Source organism: Trichomycterus rosablanca, chromosome 18 (assembly GCF_030014385.1).
Source record: "Trichomycterus rosablanca isolate fTriRos1 chromosome 18, fTriRos1.hap1, whole genome shotgun sequence".
Taxonomy (NCBI): domain Eukaryota; kingdom Metazoa; phylum Chordata; class Actinopteri; order Siluriformes; family Trichomycteridae; genus Trichomycterus; species Trichomycterus rosablanca.
The window spans coordinates 25980664-26001650 of record NC_086005.1 but is presented as its reverse complement, the minus strand read 5'-3'; the positions used below and the strand labels follow the sequence as shown (position 1 = coordinate 26001650).

At 38.5% G+C, this 20987-nt stretch overlaps 3 protein-coding genes across 10 annotated transcripts in view; 2 read left to right on the top strand and 1 right to left on the bottom strand.

The window, feature by feature from the left end:
* The window catches only part of picalma (phosphatidylinositol binding clathrin assembly protein a), a 37682-nt gene extending 35283 nt beyond the window's left edge, over positions 1 to 2399 (top strand). For 6 of the 7 annotated variants that reach the window (XM_063013637.1, XM_063013635.1, XM_063013636.1 and 3 more), the window contains one exon: positions 566 to 658. In XM_063013637.1, the coding sequence (XP_062869707.1) occupies positions 566 to 658 (93 nt within the window). Of the gene's footprint in view, positions 1 to 565; positions 659 to 2243 lie in introns of those variants that run through there. The other variant, XM_063013638.1, reaches the window with a different exon arrangement.
* A 2460-nt stretch (positions 2400 to 4859) lies between these two features.
* On the bottom strand, positions 4860 to 11532 carry ccdc83 (coiled-coil domain containing 83). 2 transcript variants are annotated; one of them, XM_063014073.1, is made up of 10 exons: positions 11231 to 11532; positions 10023 to 10107; positions 9402 to 9570; positions 8476 to 8628; positions 8255 to 8346; positions 7741 to 7809; positions 7227 to 7348; positions 6529 to 6602; positions 5810 to 5979; positions 4860 to 5096 (listed from the first exon to the last, which is right to left on the bottom strand). In XM_063014073.1, the coding sequence occupies exons 1-10, from the start codon at positions 11287 to 11289 to the stop codon at positions 4926 to 4928; spliced, it is 1164 nt and encodes a 387-aa protein (XP_062870143.1). In that variant the 5' UTR covers positions 11290 to 11532; the 3' UTR covers positions 4860 to 4925. The 2 variants fall into 2 exon arrangements, with proteins under 2 accessions (XP_062870143.1, XP_062870144.1); XM_063014074.1 differs by lacking the exon at positions 10023 to 10107 and having other exon boundaries at positions 11231 to 11528.
* A 1815-nt stretch (positions 11533 to 13347) lies between these two features.
* Positions 13348 to 18807, top strand: vps26bl (vacuolar protein sorting 26 homolog B, like). The gene is made up of 6 exons (XM_063013826.1): positions 13348 to 13790; positions 15697 to 15853; positions 15982 to 16146; positions 16531 to 16706; positions 16796 to 16938; positions 17736 to 18807. Exons 1-6 carry the CDS (start codon positions 13568 to 13570, stop codon positions 17868 to 17870), a joined length of 999 nt encoding a protein of 332 aa, XP_062869896.1. The 5' UTR covers positions 13348 to 13567; the 3' UTR covers positions 17871 to 18807.
* Positions 18808 to 20987: the final 2180 nt, after the last annotated feature.

The window sequence follows — 20987 nt, the reverse complement described above, 5'->3', positions numbered from 1 at the left end:
CCCATGAAAAGATATAATAAAATATTTGCAGAAATGTGAGGGGTGTACTCACTTTTGTGATACACTGTATATATATATATGCAGTATATACAGTATATAAGCATACTTTTCCATGCCAATGAATCCAGGTTGATCAGCTTATACTTTCCTAAAGAATGTCATTATGTAGTGCTGCAGGACACCATCAGACTTCTGGTGCATCTTTTAAAGTCAAGTCACCTTTATATTTAAAGACAACGTGTGTCAACCAAAGTGCTGTACATTTAAAATCAGGTATAAATACCACCACTTTCAAAGTCTGTTCAGAAAGCCCTTGAACCGTCTCATCCATTCCTCCATGTTCCGCTTTTCTGAACAAGGCTCGCATGAAAGCACTGAAATATCGTCCCTTTACAATCTGTATAAAAATGAATATCCTGCTTCAACCACTTGCTAGTATGCATACAAAAAGGAGCAGCTCTGTTTGTAAAAGGCTTGCTTTTTCTGCCTGTGTTGCTGTTCCTCCTTTTTGTTTTTATGTATGTTCTGTGGCCTCCTTCAGACTCTCTCGTTCTCTCTGAACTAGCCCTCGAGTACCTCTAGTCCTTCCGGTCAGTGTCCTCTCGGGCCTTCAGGACAGGACTCCCTCGCAAAGCTTTCTCTCAAGGATTTCCTTTAGAGACTCTTAGGTACAGCATGTCTGCGCCATGTATGTAATCGTGCTGCATGTTTATAACCCTGGGTCTGCCACCTGCTTACTTCATTTCTCAGTACTTTTAACTCATTTACAACACTTGCATTATAATTGTGTCACTTAATTTACAACCTCGTAATTAAGTCAAACGTTTTCATTTCTTCATACCTGCTTGTCTCATTTAATGCAAACATGATGATGATAATGACCCTACATATCATATCCATCAGCTTGTTTTTGACTGGTTTTAGTGATGCACCCTTTGCAGGCTGGAATTATACTTCCTGGATAGGCAAATGCGTACACCATAAATAGCTGCCAGGTTTGCAAGAAAACCTCATGCCACTATACAGACTTTGCATATCAGACATAACAATAAAACCACCTCCTTGTTTCTACACTCACTGTCCATTTTATCAGCTCCACTTACCATATAGAAGCACTTTGTAGTTCTACGATTACTGACTGTAGTCCATCTGTTTCTCTACATAACTTTTTAGCCTGCTTTCACCCTCAATGGTCAGGACCACCACAGAGCAGGTATTATTTGGGTGGTGGATCATTCTCAGCACTGCAGTGACACTGACATGGTGGTGGTGTGCTAGCGTGCGTTGTGCTGGTATGAGTGGATCAGATACAGCAGCGCTGCTGGAGTTTTTAAACACCTCACTGTCACTGCTGGATTGAGAATAGTCCACCAACCAAAAACATCCAGCCAACAGCACCCCGTGGGCAGCGTCATGTGACCACTGATGAAGGTCTAGAAGATGACCGGCTCAAACAGCAGCAATAGATGAGCGATCGTCTCTGACTTTACATCTACAAGGTGGACCAACTAGGTAGGAGTGTTTAATAGAGTGGACACGGTATTTATAAACTCCAGCAGCGCTGCTGTGTCTGATCCACTCATACCAGCACAACACACACTAACACACCACCAATGATCCACCACCTAAATAATACCTGCTCTGTGGTGGTCCTGTGAGAGTCCTGACCATTGAATGACAGCATGAAAGGGGCTAACAAAGCATGCAGAGAAACAGATGGACTACAGTCAGTAATTGTAGAACTACAAAGTGCTTCTATATGGTAAGTGGAGCTGATAAAATGGACAGTGAGTGTAGAAACAAGGAGGTGGTTTTAATGTTATGGTTGATTGGTGTATACATCCTTTGAATAAATAAAACTTTGTGCTATATCCCAGACCACATATTACTTACTAAATAGGTTCACTACAATAGTAATAATAGTATTAGGTGCGATGATTTTACATACTGTCTACTAGCTTACCATATATTATGCTTTTGAAACTTAACTTGACCGTTAATGAGGTTTTAGTGCTCTATGCGTAGCAAAGGAATACATACCAGTGCTTTAATCATAAAGACATAAAAATATTTGTCTTTATTCATGACCAGACATTTGACATTAGAAATACATCTCATTATAAGATCAATTCGGACTGTGTGTGTCTAATAAGGGTGGAATTCTCAGTGTTTATTTACTTACTACCCATGGTGCACTAGAAAGATTTGAAATATGTGAGTAACCCAAGTCTGTCCTGTTTCAGATGCAGTTCATGTGAATCCGGAAAGCGTCTGCTTCTTGAGGACGAAGAAAACAGCTGTCGATCTCAAAACCTTTAATCTGTCCCCAGTTCACTGTTCAACTCTTGAGCTGCGAGCACAGCCCCAGTACTGACTCTTACTCGGACAGGACACAGGGAGGGTGGGTAAAGGGGGTGGGTGAGGGGGTGGGTGTGGATGGTGACACCGGGCTGTCTGGCAAGTGTTTTGTAATTTGTCTAACAGTAATCAAGCTGCAGGCGTTTCTCCCTCCAGTGGATTGTTCCTGACAGATTAGCATCTGTAATACCAAACAGGGGTAATTTTTGGGTATGAAAAGGAGGAAATACGTCCATAATGGGAACACAGTTCTAACTGGGATAAGAGCCCAGGCCTTTGAGTGGAGTTTTTTTTTTTTTTTCTTTAACTGATCAGCAATCATGACTTTCCTGATTTAACCATCGTGAATTACAAATGCTGACCTTATTTGTTTTTCGTTTCCATTTGCAGTAGACATTCCTTGTGTATTTGTATTTATTTATGATTTACTCACTGAATACATGACAGGAAAAATTACTGACTGTATAAAAAAACTCTGTCTTTGAGGTGTGTATGAACATGCTTCCATTGGTGTGACTGCAGAATTGGATTTTGAGAGTGACTGTTAAGAAGAGAAAATATAATATAATGAAAACAATGTGTAAAGTGAATCATGAAGCATTAAGTATCTGTCGAACCCCGTTTCTTCTCTCGTGCAGTTCCTTGTCGTTGGAAACTCGCCCTTGCATTTTGCAGGGGAAGTAAAAGGAAAGTGCACGATTTGATTCATCAAGCCACAAAGTTGATTCTGTGCCTAGGGTTGTTTTTTTTTTCCTTCGAGGGAACATTTATCAGACTTGTATCACTACATTTGTGATTCTGCAGCGTTGCAATGAAGAGGAGCTGTGTTGCTTTACGCTTGGCATTGTCATTATTTTACATTGACTATTATACAGCTGCCTTTCCAACTTGAATGTGTGGAATTACCTTCATGGTCGAGCCATCTTTGTTGCAGACACTATACTGAATAAGGTGCACTGGGGTGTAACAGGTTTGTATGTCACAGGTTGCCTGCTTAGGGTGGGGTTGTTATTGTGTTTGTAAATGAGTTTAGTACATTGTAGGTTCAGCAGCACAGGAAGGGTGATAGAAAAGCGCTGTTGATCGGTGCTTTGAGGATTGGGGGAGAACGAATAAATAAAAAAAAACCTGAACCCTGTCCGACAGCAGGGCGTGTGAAAGATGGTTCCAGCATGAAGGTAATACTTTTCATTGATTTAGCATATGTGCTGCATTGTCCCTGCAGATTCTATTTTGTTTATAGCTTTATAAATGTATGTGAGCAGAAATCGGTTGATTTTCAAATAAAAGAGCAACTTCCACAAAGACGCGTTTGTTTTCACAACACACCACAGTCGTGCACAGAAATATGGGTGCGTTTATGTAGTAACTTCTCAGGCTGGGTTATAAAATGGGCACATTAGTTATAGTCAATGTTTTGTATATTTTCTTTTTTAAATACAAATTAGATAACATACATTATAGTAAACAAATTATATGATAATAATGTAATTTCTTAATTTTTCATATATATACACACAGGTGTACAGTACAATGAAATTCTTTCTTTGCATATCCCAGCTTGTTTGGAGGCTCAAGGGCCCAACAGTGGCTGCAAGGCAGAGCTGGATTTGAGCTCATTATAAATAGCCCAAAGCTCTACCAACTGGGCTCCCACTGTCCTAATTAAATTAAATATTCATCAGAAACCTCAATATCATTGTGCACTGAAAATAAAGTTTTTTTTCTATGTACAGATTTTATCACTAAAAATTTATGAAATATAATTTAAAGTGTCTAAAAATGTTTTTAAAATATTGTACTCTGTCTATGCTAAAAAGTAAATTAAAATACAATAGACCAGTAGGGAGTACACTTTCCTCCTTTGTACACTTTTTATCTGTTTATAGGGACCTCCATAGGAACCCCACTTTTGAAGCTTTATCAACTTTTACTAACATTTGGGGGCGGCATGGTGACTAAATTGGTGGCACTGTCGCCTCACAGCAAGAAGGTCCTGGGTTCGATCCCCAGGTGGGGCGGTCCGGGTCCTTTCTGTGTGGAGTTTGCATGTTCTCCCCGTGCGTGCGTGGGTTTACTCCGGGTGCTTCGGTTTCCTCCCACAGTCCAAAGATGTGCAAGTGAGGTGAATTGAAGATACAAAATTGTCCATGACTGTGTTCGATAAACCTGTAAACTGTGTAATGAGTAACTACCGTTTCTGTCATGAATGAACCCAAAAGTGTAAAACATGACGTTAAAATCCTAATAAACAAACAAACAATCACTAAAATTTGAAGTGTGTCTGTAGGGATTTGTGCCCGTTTAGAACAGTTGTCAGAATGACCTTACTTGATTTTGGAATGTATTATTACTGTTCTAAATACTTCGTTTAGGTCGATATAGGAAGGTGATTTATTCTTAAATTGTCTCCAACTGTACGAATGATGCCACAGTTTTCCACACTTTAATTATGCTAATAAACTAGTTTCAGTAACTGAATTTTCTTGTATGCTAGCCAATAAAAATTTAAAGTTTTTATTTTTAACATTGTAATCACTTAGAATGTCTATAAGTTAGTTCTGTGTTTAGTGAAACCTGTTGATGTCTGTTGCCGTAGGCTGGTTTTGTGTCTGGAAGAATCCACGATGTAGTGGCATACCCAAATCCTTTGAGTCGGTGGGCAATGGGTACAAGGTCATGGCCTGGCCAACAACAATCATCAACTTCTGTGCCAGCGGCCCTGTTTGCAGCGGTTCCTACCCACACAGACACAAACACAAAAGAGCTGATTTTCTGTCGACAGTAAGGAGGAGATGCCGAGCAGGAGGAACTTTTGTGTTTACACCACTCGGGTTTAATGTGTTGAACCAAATAAACAGAATTTAGTTTAATAGGTGGCTGATAATATTCACTTCCCTGAGATAATGTGGGTCACATATGCTTTATATTTGCTCTATAAACACACTGCACATTTTCAGCACCCCAGGAAGAAAAATTCTGAATGAAAGCTGTCCAATTTGACAACTGCTCAGTTCTACGTGACACAAAGGTGTCTGTTAGGATGTCTGAGATTGCAGCTCCCTTGGTTACAAGTGATGTAGTTTATTGGGACTGTAGTTCTACAGGTAAATGTGATTTTGCATACCACCTGAGGGACGTTTACTACGTTAATGCAACATATAGCTTCAGTTAAGTTTGGCTCAGGTCTAGTCAGTATAGCTGTACATCTTAGTCTCTGTTCTGATAGATGAAGAGCGACGCCCTTTTACTGAACAGATGCTGAGCAGACCTCAGAAAACTATTATCATCTGTTTAATCTGTAAGAATGTTCTCATAAATGACACTGGCCCTTAATCTCTGGAGTTAAGTAAAATGTGGTTTATGTAATAGGACCTAGTAAAAAACTGCAGTAACATCTGCTTCTCAACACAAATTCAAACAGCTTTTTAAAAAAAGCTTAAAAACTCACCCAACTCGCCCTGATTTCACTTGGGCTGGTATATAGGAGCATGCTGAGATCGTGAGATGAAAAGGAAGAGGGCCTGCAGCTGGCATCCGTTTCATCTTGCTCCAACACTCCAGACTGCTGCTTCTGCTGTGGGGCCCTCCCAGCTTCCGCTGTCGACTCGACCCCAAAATCTAGTTAAAAAACACACAGATCACTGCTAAAGAAGGCGAGAGGGGAAGCTGATGCCAAGATTGATGCTTATCTGAGGGTGAGGGTAATGCCACTTTATGCCTAATAAGGTCAGCATTCATTGCAGCTGGTTTTTAGGGAGAAGATGTGAGGATCATTGATCTGAGGGCTAAATAAAAAAAATTGTAGTAATTTTTTTTAATGCTTAAAGGGAATTCACTTAAGAACAACTATATTAAAAACCTGAATTTATTTTGGCAGCTGATTTTTAGCATAATTATACACTCTAATGGGGTTTCTCTCCGCTTAAAAGTACAAACCACTGTTGTGGAATCTTTATAAACTAATGCAGAGTATAAATTCAGCTTTTTCCTCTTTTTTACAGCTGGAAATAAATTTGAGATCTAAAATAGCTCTAGTAGTTAATGACTTTTACTTTGAAATTTAGAGGTACGTTCAGCTTTAGGTCTCTGTGCACCCTCGTGTGGTCTGTGAAGGACATTGCTGGTATTGCTTTGCTAAGGAGTTAAGAGTTAATATGAAGCATCCACCTGCTGTATCTGTGATGCTGAGATTCTGCACAGGCTGCTGCACCAGACCTGCAGGCTGAGTGAGGAACACATTCCTGGAATAGATACGTACAATTCAATTTGATTACAATTTAACTCTAAACATTTTTGTGCATTTCCTATTAACACCAGAATTTTAGCCTTTATAGGCTGCATGAAGTTTCTCAGGCATCTTCTGGAGTGCTTCACACACTGTCAAGTATACTGTCAAATAACACTGAGTCCAAGATATCAAGGCTGCACCAGTGGACACCAGTGGAGAGGCTGCCCTGCTGGGTTAACTGGGTTCTCTCTGTAGCATCCAAACAAAATGGGATGTGCAGAAGAATAATTTCATTGTAATGTACTAGTAGTTATGTCAAAAGAAATAAGACACTACTTCTAATTCTATACTTTTTCTGAAAACGCCTGTGGACCGAGTAGCTGGCCCGACTGACAACTAGCTTTCATTCTGATTCCCTTTTCTGTCCACCATCTGCGGGTGTGTTTGTGTTGCTTTTGGTGCCTTTGTCAATTTCCGTTATTTTGGCCACTGCTACTTTCCTCAATTCCCTTTTTCATTGATGCTCTTTAGCCACATGATTGTTCTACCTTGGTTCATTCTTAAATTCTTTCAGGTGCAAGGCTACTCCCGGCACCCTGTTACACTAAATGCTTAGTTAGGTCACAGTTAGCAATACCTTGAGATCTGCAGATCATTGAGATGATTCTCGAACAGTTTTCTCAGGTGCTCCAGGTTTTCCTCCTCTAAACTACTTATGGCTGCATCCAGTGCTGAAACCTCCTCCCGATAAAGTGAAAGCTGGTGTAGCATTTAAGGAATCAAAAACAATCTTTTTTTTTGTTTTACAAACAACACAAGGTCTTTTATGTACATTTATAGTAAAATAACCGCTATTAGAATGCTGGCTAAAAGTATGTGGACACAACCATGAGCTTGTAGAACGTTCAATTCCAAAACTGGGCATTTACATTGAGTGGGCTGCTCTTTTGGCTTTAACAGCCTCCACTTTTCTGGCAAGGCTTTCCACAAAATTTGAGTTAGTCTGTGGGAATCTGTGCCCAAAAAAACGTCTGGCTTACAGTCAATATTTCAACTCATCATTAAGGTATTCAGTGAGGGTAAGATCAGGGCTCGGTGTCAATAATTAGGAAGGGTGTCCTCATACTTGAGATGCCTGTAGATGTCATTACCTTTCTCTTAAGCCATTCGTTCTCTGTGAGCGCCTGGTGAGTGGGTTTGTCAATCAGATTAATCACCCTCTAAACAGAACGAGATTCTAATTAGTTACGAGCCGATTTATACTCTAGTCTAGAATATAACATGATTGCCAATATTCAAATCAATCCAAAAGTATATGGACACCTAAAAGTAATTTCTGAATATGCTTGTAAAAATATTAAAATAGGATTGTTTTCTCTTTTGGCTGCTATAACAGCCTCCAATTTTTTTAGAAGGCTTTACACTAGATTTTGGAACATGACTGCCTGTATTTACTTCAAGTTAACAATGTCAATTAGTGAGACTAAGCACTCATCCCAAAAGTTGTTGAATGAGGTTGAGGTGTCAAAATCCTTCTGTAAACCTTTTCCTTTATATTAAGAGCACTTAAGAATTTAAGGTGTGGCTATAATAGCTGAACTCTGAAATTAGAAAGGCTGTCCATATACTTTTGACAGCGTAGCTGATCTTGAGTTTTGTTTAAACCTCTATAGCAAGTTGCTTCTCCTCATCAATCAGCTGGGATGTTTTGTCCTCGATTTTATTCAAGGCTGCATCCATAGAATGCTTAAAAAGCTCTGTAATATAAGACATGTTCGGTTCTTAAACACAATTGATTTCTTTAATCACTTGCACTTTTATATATTTATTATTTTATATGTACATTTCCCATGAGAAATGATTCACTAAAAATAACTACATCTTACCTGTCATATCCTGAAAGTCCTTCTCCATAGCGGCAAGTTCTGACTGCAGATTCTGGATCTGCTGTTCATGCGCATTATTATCTGTGCATGCTTCCCTTTGCGCCTGCAGCTGCGCAACCTGCATCTGCACATCAGTCAGCTGCCTGCGCAACTCTGACCCACAGACATAAGAGTATTAGAAATAAAAAAACAAGGATTGTTTTTTTACTAATAATAATCTCCATAGATAAACATTCCAGCAAGTACATGTTTTAAATTTCTGCACTGCGAGAACTGCTCTGTTCAACATTTTTGACCTCACAAATCTTCTTTTTTGTTTTCTTTATTCAAATTTCATTTAATTTAGAAGTGACTACACTACTACTAAAGTGCCACAGATTGTCACAACACGTCTGATAGGCCTCCACCTGCCAATAATGGGGTCTCACAGAGAGCAGTATTTTATACAGAAAGTCAAACCCAAGTCTCTTATGCAGGCGCCTCGACCAGCCAACAGAGGCCGCAACCGCATCAGCAATGAGGAACCCGCTTGACCATTTTTTCTCTCATACACACGCAATTGTGTCAGTATGGGTCCCGGCAAGGTCCATAGCACGTCTAAGATTTAAATTTAAGAGCTCGAGATCTCGGTGGTGGTGCCTTCTTTAATCCACTGCTAATGTAAAAACATCAACAATAAAACAAATATCCATATTTGCCAACTGTATTTAACATTTAAATAATGATTGTTATCATTTCATAAATTATTACATTTCAATAAAGAATCTATGTGCAACAGTGGATTCTTTTTCTTGAACACAGAATAGACCACGACATCAAAAAGATACTGGTGCTACGGGTGTGTTGCATGCACATTGTACATTTCATCTGCATACATTTTCTCGAGGTATGTAAGTTGTACACTGGATCGATGTGTGTATGTGTACCTGCTACCTCTTTCTCCTGGGTTTGTGCAAGGTCTAGATTTTGCTGCAGAGCTTCTTTCACTTGCTCTTTGTTCGCAACCGCTTTCTGCTCCAGCTTCTTCGCCTCATCTTTCACTTGCCTGTGCATCATATGGATGTGACCAAACCGCTTCTCTCTTAGCTGATCTCTCTGGAACATATCAGCACTATCCACATCACTAACAGAACTGTCAGAGTAACAGCATTTGTCTTATAACAAATATTGTAAATGTAAACTACAAGGACAATGGGTATAAGATGATTTCCAAGCCCAATATTTTATCCAGACTTTGACAGTCTCATCAGGACAACAAAACAACACCAAACAAGACCAAAAGTCTTACAGGCTGACCCGATGAAGGATTTTATGGCCAGACTCCATAACACACTCCACTCTTGACCAAGAAGCACAGTAAGGGTCGACTGGAATATGTCAAAAAGAATTTGGATAGGCCTAAAGAGTTCTATGGAGTGACAAACCACTTTTTTGTATTCCAGTAATTGGTAAGCAAACATGATAATTAAAAGCCGAAGATCAACATCTTAATCATGTCTTAATAATTACATTGACGATTTCTAAAAAAATCACCACTGGATGTTTACCATGTCAATGAGTTTTTGGTTCTTGGTCTCCAGCTGTTCTATTTCATCCGTTAATTCTTCAATTTCTTTTCTTTTTACTTGAATTCTGCATGAAACACAGAGAACATTTCAAACCAATCATGTAGAAGCAGAAAGAGATGTCTTATGTTTTATCTAAAAAATATATATAAATAAAATCTGACACAGTGGCACGGTGAGTAGTGTTGGTGCTGCACAGCTCCATCCTGGGAACTACTTGTGTAAACACCACATACAACTACAATCTATATACATACACTATATGACCAAATGTATGTGCAGGCTAATAATAACAGGCTGTAACAGCCTTCACTCTTCTAGGAAGGCTTTTTCACTATATTTTAAAATGTGTCTAGGTCGCTCAGGTGGGACAGCGGTAAAACACGCTAGCACACCAGAGCTGACATTTTGAACTCATCGGTTTGAAACTCAGCTCTGCCATCCATCTGGGCTGGGCGCCTACATTAACAACGATTGGCTGTTGTTCCTACAGGGTGGGAGCCGGAGCCGGGACCTCATATCTGATGCAATTACGACCTCTGCTGGCTCTTTGATGGTGCCTGTAAATTCTGTAAAGTTGCTTTGAGACAATGTCCACTGTAAAAAGCGCTATATAAATACATTTGACTTGACTTGGCCTGCACAGAGTCGAGGAATAATACGTTGATCAGGGTGTGGCTCTCCGTACACAAAGCTGATCCACATATGAACTCGCCTCGTGCAGGTGAAAAGATGCAGTCGGCTACTGCACACGTGTCGGAGGAGGCGTGTGTCAGTCTCGCTCTCCTCAATCAGGAGTGGAGATCAGCATGCGTGATGCAATCGAGTAATTGGCTATGACTAGATTGGGAGAAAAATTGGGGAAAATGCAAAAAAAGTGTGTCTGTGGGAATTTGTGCCCATTCAGTCAAAAGAACATTTGTAAGGTCAAGCACTGATGATATTCTAGATCTGGCTCACAATCCACTTTTCAGTTCTTTCCAAATGTGTTTACTGGGATTGAGGTCAGGGCTTTGTGCAGGCTACTGGAGTTTCTCATCAAATATATCAAAACATGTCTGTATGGACCTTACTGTGTGCCCAGATACAGTCATGCTTGAATAGAAGTGCATAACATCTATATTACTTTGCTGAATGTGGTTTATTCTCAGCCAGAAAAATGAATAAATTGCATTTTAAAGTGAACTTACTGGAATTGCATGAAGTTCTCAGCCAGTGAAGCTTTCTGTCCACAGCTTTTCCTTCCCATTTTAACTAAATAAGGTGTGAATGGCTAATGCTAATGCTACATGTCAACTCAGTCTTAACTAGTGATAACTATACTGTACACTTTTCTCAGCTATTTCTAAGTTAGCTGTCTAAAACAACCAGTTGTTTAGCTTATAATGTCACACTTCAGTGCAAGTAATAATAAAATATAGATTATAATGGTCGTAAACTGTGTTTTAAATGAATTTGTTGATTTGTTGACCGCTGCTCGGTGTTGTTGGTAGCAGCTGATGGCGTGGACTTGCTGTCATGGCAACAACTGCAGAGTAATTTCCAATGCCAGCCTGCAGGGGGCGACATGCAGTCTACATTTTTATCTATTATTATTATTAGTAGTAGTAGTATTAGTATTATTATTATGTTAAAAAGAAAAGGAATATACTTTATTGGTAATCTATACTATTGGGAATCATCAGTACAAGAATAAAAGGATAAATCATTGTTAATGTGGACATTGGTAGACTAGTGTGTGGGGCTTTGGGCACTGTTGGGCCCTTGAGCAAGGCCCTTAACCCTCTCAGCTCCAGGGGTGCCGTACAATGGCTGACCCTAAGCTCTGACCCCAGCTTCCAAACGAATGTTGTTGTACTGTATAGCTGTACTGTATATGTATATATGACAAATAAAGACATTCTATTCTAATGTTATTATTAATATTACTTTTTGTATACAGGGATTTATACAGACGTGCGTGTGTGTGTGTGTGTGTGTGTGTGTGTGTGTGTGTGTGTGTAAAAGGCAGCGACCTGAAACAGAGCCAGTTAAGGTGTGTGTGTGTAAAAGGCAGCGACCTGAAACAGAGCCAGTTAAGGTGTGTGTGTGTAAAAGGCAGCGACCTGAAACAGAGCCAGTTAAGGTGTCTAAAATCAATAAATACATACATGCACAATATGTGCAAAGTGGACACCCCTCCTAATGAATGAATTTAGACGTTCCTGCCACATCTTTTGTTAACAAGTGTATAAAAATGATATAAGGTAAATTATATGCTTTTAACATTGTAGCAACAGTTTGGGGAATTCCTCTTTTTGTTTCCCCTTTCTTTAAGCACAAAGAAAGGTGTATAAATACCTGATTTGACCAGTTGTGTGCAAAGCCAACTCAGTTGCCTACATAGAGCCCTGGTCTTAACCCAACTAAATACTTTTGTAAGGAATTAAACTTGGATTGCAAGCCAGGCTTTCTCGGCTGAATAGGCACAAGGGCGGCACGGTGGCTAAGTGCGTAGCACTGTCGCCTCACAGCAAGAAGGTCCTGGGTTCGATCCCCAGGTGGGGCGGTCCATGTCCTTTCTGTGTGGAGTTTGCATGTTCTCCCCATGTCTGCGTGGGTGTCCTCCGGGTGCTCCGGTTTCCTACCACAATCCAAAGACATGCAAGTGAGGTGAACTGGAGACACTAAATTGTCCAACACTGTGTTCGATATAAACTTGTGAACTGATGAATCGTGTGTAATGAGTAACTACCGTTCCTGGTATGAATGTAACCAAAGTGTAAAACATGACGTTAAAATCCTAATAAATAAATAAATGGGCAAACGTATCTGGACACCTCTCTTCATGACTGAATTTAGTAGTTCCTGCCACATCCTTTGTTAAGATGTATATAAAAAGGTAAATGATAGACTTTTAACATTGTAGCAACAGTTTGGGGAATTCCCCTTTCTCTTTTCCTTTTCTCTAAGCACAAAGAAAGGTGTATAAAGACATGACTTGACTAGTTGTGTGCAAAGCCTACTCAGTTGCCTAAACAGAGGTGAATTAAACTTGGATCGAAAGCCAGGCTTTCTCTTCTCTTCCAACGTCGGTGCCTGACCTTACAGATTCTATTGACTGAATGGTGAATGATATTAAAGCTGCAAAGTAAAGATGAAGCAATTTATGTCAGTTCAAATGTCCCATGGTTTTGGAATAGGGGTGTCCAACAAGCTCATGTTCAGGTGCACCAATACTTCTCTCTTTACTATATGTGAGTATGAAATGAAATGAAAGGTAAGGACTTTTATTTTGGACTTAAACAGTTCCGGTGTAGTTTGTGGTCTAACGTAGTCGTTTGGATCTCAGTGTTTAAAGCAGAAAATTGAATGTCCAGTTGTTGATCCAGCAGGATTTGTGGATTTAGTGAATTCTTGTATATTTTGTATCGGTTCATGTCAGATCTTGATGCTGTTAGGAGGCCGGAGCAGCAGCACGGATCTGTTTACATGCTGAGCTCATCAGCTGCTGAATCTTAAAGCAGTTTCATCTACATTCTGCAGGGATGAGCTTCTTCGGTTTTGGTCAGACTTCTGAAATCGACATAGTCCTGAACGATGCTGAGACGAGGAAAAAGGCAGAACACAAGACTGAAGACGGGAAGAAGGAGAAGTATTTTTTATTCTACGACGGAGAGACTGTTTCTGGAAAAGTGAACATCACACTGAAGAACCCGGGGAAGAGGCTGGAACATCAGGGAATAAAGATCGAGTTTATTGGACAGATCGGTGAGGAACATGTTCATTAATAAACATTAATAAGCGTTAATAACAACCAGCAGTCCAGAATTCAGACACCATGCTGATGGTGAATGCGCTTATTGCGCAATTACTTGGCAGCTCTAATATATCGCGTCTGCTTTCTTTATAGTACAATTCATCTTTAATTATTGTAGAAGTGTATTGTTTTTATTTAGGTGAATATAAGATCCATGGTAGTGATGATGTCCCGTATCATGTGATCACTTGGCCTTTGGCTTGCAGCAGGTTATCACGTGATGTTTGACTTCCACATCTGAACAGCGACGTTCCGATTAACGTGTTGATTTAAACACTGTAAAGTCACAACATTTACTCTCAAGCAGCCTTACATCTATGAGGCATGGATTCTTAAGTTGTTATGAGACGTTACTTTGATATTTTAGTCCATGTTGACAGCTCAATCCAAGGTAGATGTACTGGATTCGTATCTGTTGACTGGAGACACTATTGAAGCACATTGAACTCATTGTCAAGTTTGTAGAACCTGCTTTAGTTATAGTGTAGTTTAAGTAGACAACAGTCCAAGGATACAAATCTACTAAAACTATTAGAACAAAGTGAACTATGTTACGGTATGGTGGTATATGAAAAATCCATACTGTATGGGCAATCAAAGACGGTATAACGAATGTGCCGTCATACGCCCTAGTTGATTTAAACATCATCCACTTAACATATAACTCACAATATAAACTCTCAAAACAGCCTTAAATCTTTGAGGCGTGGATTCTTAAGTTGTTTTGAGATGTTACTTTGATATTTTAGTCCATGTTGACAGCTCAATCCAAAGTAGATGTACTGGATTCATATCTGTTGACTGTGGACACTATTGAAGCACCCTGAACTCATTGTCAAGTTTGTAGAACCTGCTTTAGTTACAGTAGAGTTAAAGTAAACCATAGTTTAACCAGACAGCAGTCCAAGGATACATTTACAGTTACATTTTCGGCATTTGGCCAACACTTTTTATTCAAAGTGACTTACAGTACTGTGACTGTATACAGTCTAAGCAATTGAGGGCCCAACAGTGACAGCCTGGCAGTTTTGATGCTTGAACCAGCGACCTTTTGATTGCAAGTCCACTACCTTACCTGCTAGGCTACACCTGCCCTGTTTACAAATCTACTAAATCTAATAAAACAATGTTAGAACAAAGGTGTATATATTCATGCATTCATGACAGGAATGGTAGTTACTCATTACACATGACTCATCAGTTCACATGGTTATATCGAACACAGTCATGGACAATTTAGTGTTATTCACCTCACTTGCATGTCTTCGGATTGTGGGAGGAATCCGGAGCACCCGGAGGAAACCCACGCAGACCCGTGGAGAACATATTTTGACAGATGGTAGATGGCAGTTCATTCCACCCCTTGGGTGCTAGTATAGAAAATAGCATTGATACCTGTTTTCCTAGTGTTCTGGGTGGAGGATCAAGTTGATCAAGAGACTTGTGGCTCAAAGCTTGCGTGGTACAGGGGTTTTATGAGTTAACTAGTGCTTTGTGACATGAAAGATTCAGATTTTTTTAGCAGCATTTGCCTCTAAACTGTGCATATAACTAAACAGACAGCTGTACAGGCACTTGGAATTGATTAGGTCGTACTGAAAAAGATAATTGTTCAAATTTTTGTCCTGGGATTGTTATTGTACAATGAAAGCTACTAAACAGGTGATTTAAATCACATTAAAAAAGAAACAGGAATCAAATGAATCCTTGTGCTTTAATATACATTCATCATAACATTCATCATAGACTGGCAAAATCTTGTTATATCCTTTTAAACAGAGAACTACACATCATGTTTTATAAATAACTGGTCACCCACTCAGTGATGCACTCTTGCTTTCTGTTCTGCATTTTCAGAGCTGTATTATGACCGAGGGAACCACCATGAGTTTGTGTCTCTGGTGAAGGACCTGGCTCGGCCGGGAGAGATGACCCAGTCTCAGACATTTGACTTTGAGTTCACGCATGTGGAGAAACCGTACGAGTCGTACACGGGCCAGAACGTCAAGCTCCGGTATTCATGAGGCACTATGCAGTGATTTAGTGTGCTGTAGTAGTTATGTATTTGGGTATTATTATACGTATCCAACTGCCACAGTCATGATACTACATGTGAGCTTTTTATCTTTGTTTTTGCACAAGCTATTTTCTACGAGCAACAGTAAGCAGAAGGCTAAATGACGTCAGTAAAGAGATGGACATTGTTGTGCACACGCTCAGCACATACCCCGAGCTGAACTCCTCCATTAAGATGGAAGTTGGAATTGAAGACTGCCTTCACATTGAGTTTGAGTACAACAAATCCAAGTGAGTTTTATCTTGCTGTGTTTGCACATTCCAGTAAATATTGTGTGCATTTATTTTATACTTTTGTCCATATAGTGTCATTCATCATCCTCCTATTCCCCCAGTTCTTATTTTAGATTTAAATTCGAGCCATGTCACTTTGTGCAGAGTGGTAAAGTCATGCTAAAAAGTAAAGACCTCCTTCTCAGACTGTTGCCTCAATTTCGGAAGCATATCATTGATTTTATGTACGTCAGCAATGCATGTCTGTCATTTTGTCAAGGCTGTCACATCTAAGTCCAATAATTAGGAGTGGTGTGCACATACTTTTAGCCATATGTATGTACTTATATAAATCAGATAAAGAACATTCAGTTAATTTTGTTTGTATGTATTTCTTTATAGGTACCATCTGAAGGATGTGATAGTGGGTAAAATCTATTTCCTGCTAGTCCGTATTAAAATCAAGCACATGGAGATAGACATCATTAAGAGAGAGACGACGGGAACCGGACCAAATGTTTACCATGAAAACGACACCATTGCTAAGTATGAAATCATGGATGGAGCACCAGTCAGAGGTAGAGAACAGTGACCAGAGCTAAATAACAATAATAATAACAATATTATAATTGGTTTTAAAATATGGTGTGTGTGTATTTGCATGCAGGTGAATCCATTCCCATCCGGCTCTTTCTGGCTGGTTATGAAATGACTCCTACAATGAGAGACATCAATAAGAAGTTTTCTGTTCGCTATTACCTCAATCTGGTGCTCATCGATGAAGAGGAGAGACGATACTTCAAACAACAGGTACGTACCCAGTATTATCTTCAATAATTTTAGCCCAGTATTGTTTTAAAACAAGATTTTTAGGGCTTGTGTGTTCACTTGAGCATGTTGATTTTGATAAAAGAATAGATTGAAAGTACTTCGGGATTATTATTAAGCAGCCACAGAGCCAAAAAACAATTCCTGTTAGTATAGTTATAATAATTCACATGTGAAAATTGTCCCTGGACAGTTGCGCCAGACAAGATTTCACTCAAGTGCTCTTATAGTAGTGATTAACAGAGGAAAAAAGCTGCAAGATGACCTGAAAGCAGCAGAAACAACAGTTACACACAGAAAACAACAAAGAAAAACAGCCAAATTAACTGAACTCTAATCATTCTGTTCCTATTTCCCAGTTTCCCAGAAGTTGCTCTTAGGGAAAGGAAGTTTGGGGGGGGTCCTATTTTGTATCTTCTTCATAATAAAATGGCCAATTAGTGTATTTCAAAGGACTGTTTGGAAAGCATTTACTGGGATTATATAACGGGGTTAGCTAAAGACTATACATATATAGTTTTAAGTTTGGTCTTGAACAATGCTAGTGCCTTGCACAAAGCTCTAACCTCAACCTCTCTAAACACCAATGGGATGAAATAGAATATCAATTGCGACATCATCAGTTCCTGACTTTATCTAAACTCTTTCGACCACAGATTTTGGAACAGAATGTCTAAAAAGCTCAGGTGTCCACTTACATGTGCATGTGGAGTATGGTTTATTGAACCCTGACAGTGTTTTAATATTGATGTTTTAATGAATATGTGTCGGTTGTGCAGGAGATCACCTTATGGAGAAAGGGCGATATTGTGAGGAAGAGCATGTCGCATCAAGCTGCCATTGCCTCCCAGCGCTTCGAAGGCTCTGCCGCTTTGGAGAAGGTCCTCGCTCAGGCCAGGGAGGAAAACGAGTAATCGCATCATCTTAAGGCCATAAAACACAGAGATCTGTGTATCTGTGAGTGTGTGTATGTAAGAGAGTGAGTCCATGTTCTGAATTTATGGATATGGAGGTTTAACAGTGACGTGATGGCCATTCCTAATCGTTTTATTCTTTTTTTTATATAAGAAGGGATGTACCTGGGGAACGGTTCTTTTGTTTATTTTCTATTCACAGCAAACATGACTTATTTGCCAAATTGACAAATTTAATAACACATTTCGATCTGTTCCATTGTTTTGTATTTTTTTGTTTTTCTTTTACTTTTTAATTCTATTTTAAGCTACTGTCCTCGAATTACATTCTACTGCATTCGATGTGTGTGATTGTCATTGACTAATGATATGCAATCAAGTACGTCTTTTTACTTTTTTTATTTCTGCATCTTGTCAAAGCACTTTTAGTTTAGAAATGAATCCTGAATGGACGGTCTAGCACTAGCGATGTGCTGCTTAAAAGTTTAATGTAGCAGTGAGCGGGACCAAACTTGATTTAGTTGTGAGGATTTTTTTCATTTCTCAGGAGGCTGCAGTTCAGTATTGAAACACATCAGTCTCATGATATAAAAAATAAAAGGGTGTTTTTTTTAATGCCATATTCTAAAAGCCGATTTTGGAGACATGTTTCATTATTCAGTTTTTTTTTATTATTATTTTGTACATATGATGCTAGAATTTGTGACACTTTAATGTAATCTTCTTTATTTTCTGTGCCTAATTTTTATTGCTGAATTTTACCTTCTGCTGTAGTGAAAATGAGATCTGTTTTTCTAACGAAGCCCTAACCATTATCTTACTCTTACAAACATTAACATGTTTAAAAATATATAATGCTTATATATAACACTTTACTCAATGCTAGCATTTCCACAAAGCAAGTTGTATTTCATTATTACCCTTTAATTGCTTTTTCATGATCATTGCTCTTATCTTGCCTTGTTCAACAGTAAAGATTCTATGTATAAAAGTATATATAGAGTACTATAGTCATCCATAAAATCTGTATTTGTATTGTTTCTAGTCATAAATCAGAGTGTGGTGGTAAAATCAGTGTGGATTTGGAACAGTATGTGCCAGTATATTCCCTCCCATATCTACTGATTATAGGCTTGACAACCCTCAGTCTTTGAAATTATTATTCAGTAGCAACCAGCACGTCCGGTTCCACATGAAAATACTGGGCGATAGGCAGGAATTTTCTGGACAGGGTGGCAAACCCGACATAGCCAATCATCTAAATTCCGTTTATTGCCCCAAATGTTTATGTTAATTCAGTAGTAATAATAATGTTGTTACTTTAAGGTCCACAGTTTATTTATTAATATATACAGTATATTCATTTTAATTAAGTAATATGGAAAGTATTTTCATCATTTTAGAAGTATGGTCATCATGGATTTCTAGGGTTGAAGGCACAAACTTTAATACAATTTGTATAAAAATCTGTTAAGTAACCAAAATTCAAAGGCACTTCTGAAAGGTAAAGTATTTGAATACTGGTGCATATTGATTAGGTTCAATAGCAGCCTCCAGTTAAATGACCCTTTACATCAAGAGGAAAAAAAAAAGGTTTAATAAACAACTTTATGGTTTCCTCTCATTGATGAATATTTCTTAGGCTGCTGGGGATCCATACGTAGACGTACTGTGTTAATCTTTAACCCCTAAATTGACACTGCAAGGTTTTTCTTCCCTAGTATTATGAGTAATTGTTTTAAAAGTTGGGTTGAATACCATTTATAATATAATAGGCATGTAGAAACTGAATTGCTTCTTGTTATGATGCTTTTCATTATATGATCAGGAGCAAATTGGCATGTAATTGCATCTGATTATAATCAAATTCTCCTTAGGTATACACTTTACTATTTGTTTGTTGGTTGCTTTAGCTAACAACCAGGTAAACCTTTAATTTTGCCCACCAACCTGATGTTAGTATAGTTAGCCACTGTCTTTTGATGTTGTGAAGAATTTGGAATGTAACAGGCTGCACCAGCTTGAGAATTTTTCTGCCGTTAAATTCAAAGGGTAAAAAAATAACTTGTCACATTTTCAAATAATGTAGCATGAGCTTTCCACTAGTTTTGAACCCTGACATGTTAATATTTTCAGATTTATTTACAAAGTAGGAAAAAGGACACTTGGGTCATTTGTAAACTTACCTAGCAGTAACCAAATTACCTAATTCAAAGCGTACTAACCTGGTAAATATTAAGTGAAATTCATAGGCCCTTTTTACTTTTATAAATATAGTTTTGTATATAATGATTCAGTTTTTTTATGCACACTTACCTGTTAGACAGAAGATCCATGGTTGTGTGTACTAATAATGATTAATAATGATGCAGACAGCAAGATGAACTGGTGATATGTGTTTATGTTTAAATGTAGGTGCTCTCGCCTTAAGGAAAGTCTTTTTGTCTTTTCATGTACTTTGTTAAATGTCCTGGAGAGCTAATTTGGCCTAACATGTCATATAACATTACCAAAATAGAATTGTTTATAACATTTGTGGATGCAGTTGTTTGCTGTGTTAGTCTTTGTGGTTATCATTTTTACATACCTGTTTGAAAGATTATGCGGGAGGATCTTTATTTTCTAACAGTAGATTTCAGTTCCTTTTTAACTTCCTAATCGTTTATCACTGTAAAACAATAGTGCTGTGAGCAGCATTACAATTATATATTAAACTTATAAATGTATAAACTTCATTTACAAACGTCAAAGTATTTATGTTTTCTGAAATTACTCTTTAGAAATTGCTAATGAGCTTTAAGGTACTCACAAGGTGCTTTGATTAGATTAAGTACATTTTAAAAATCTGCCATGAACTGTGCAGTACACACACACACACACACACACACACACACACACTGCTCTTCCTGCTTACATGTTCTATAAATGATTAAATGTTCTATAAATGAAAAGGTTTTTACTTGGATTTTCCTGATTAAACATGCCCTCTGACATTTCCACTGTTGTCTTTCAATCTAAATGCAAAACTGCTCCAATAAAACACTGAAACAATACTTACTGCAAATGTGGTTAGCAACTACCTGCTTATGCACTAGCTGCTAATGCTAAAAACAATAG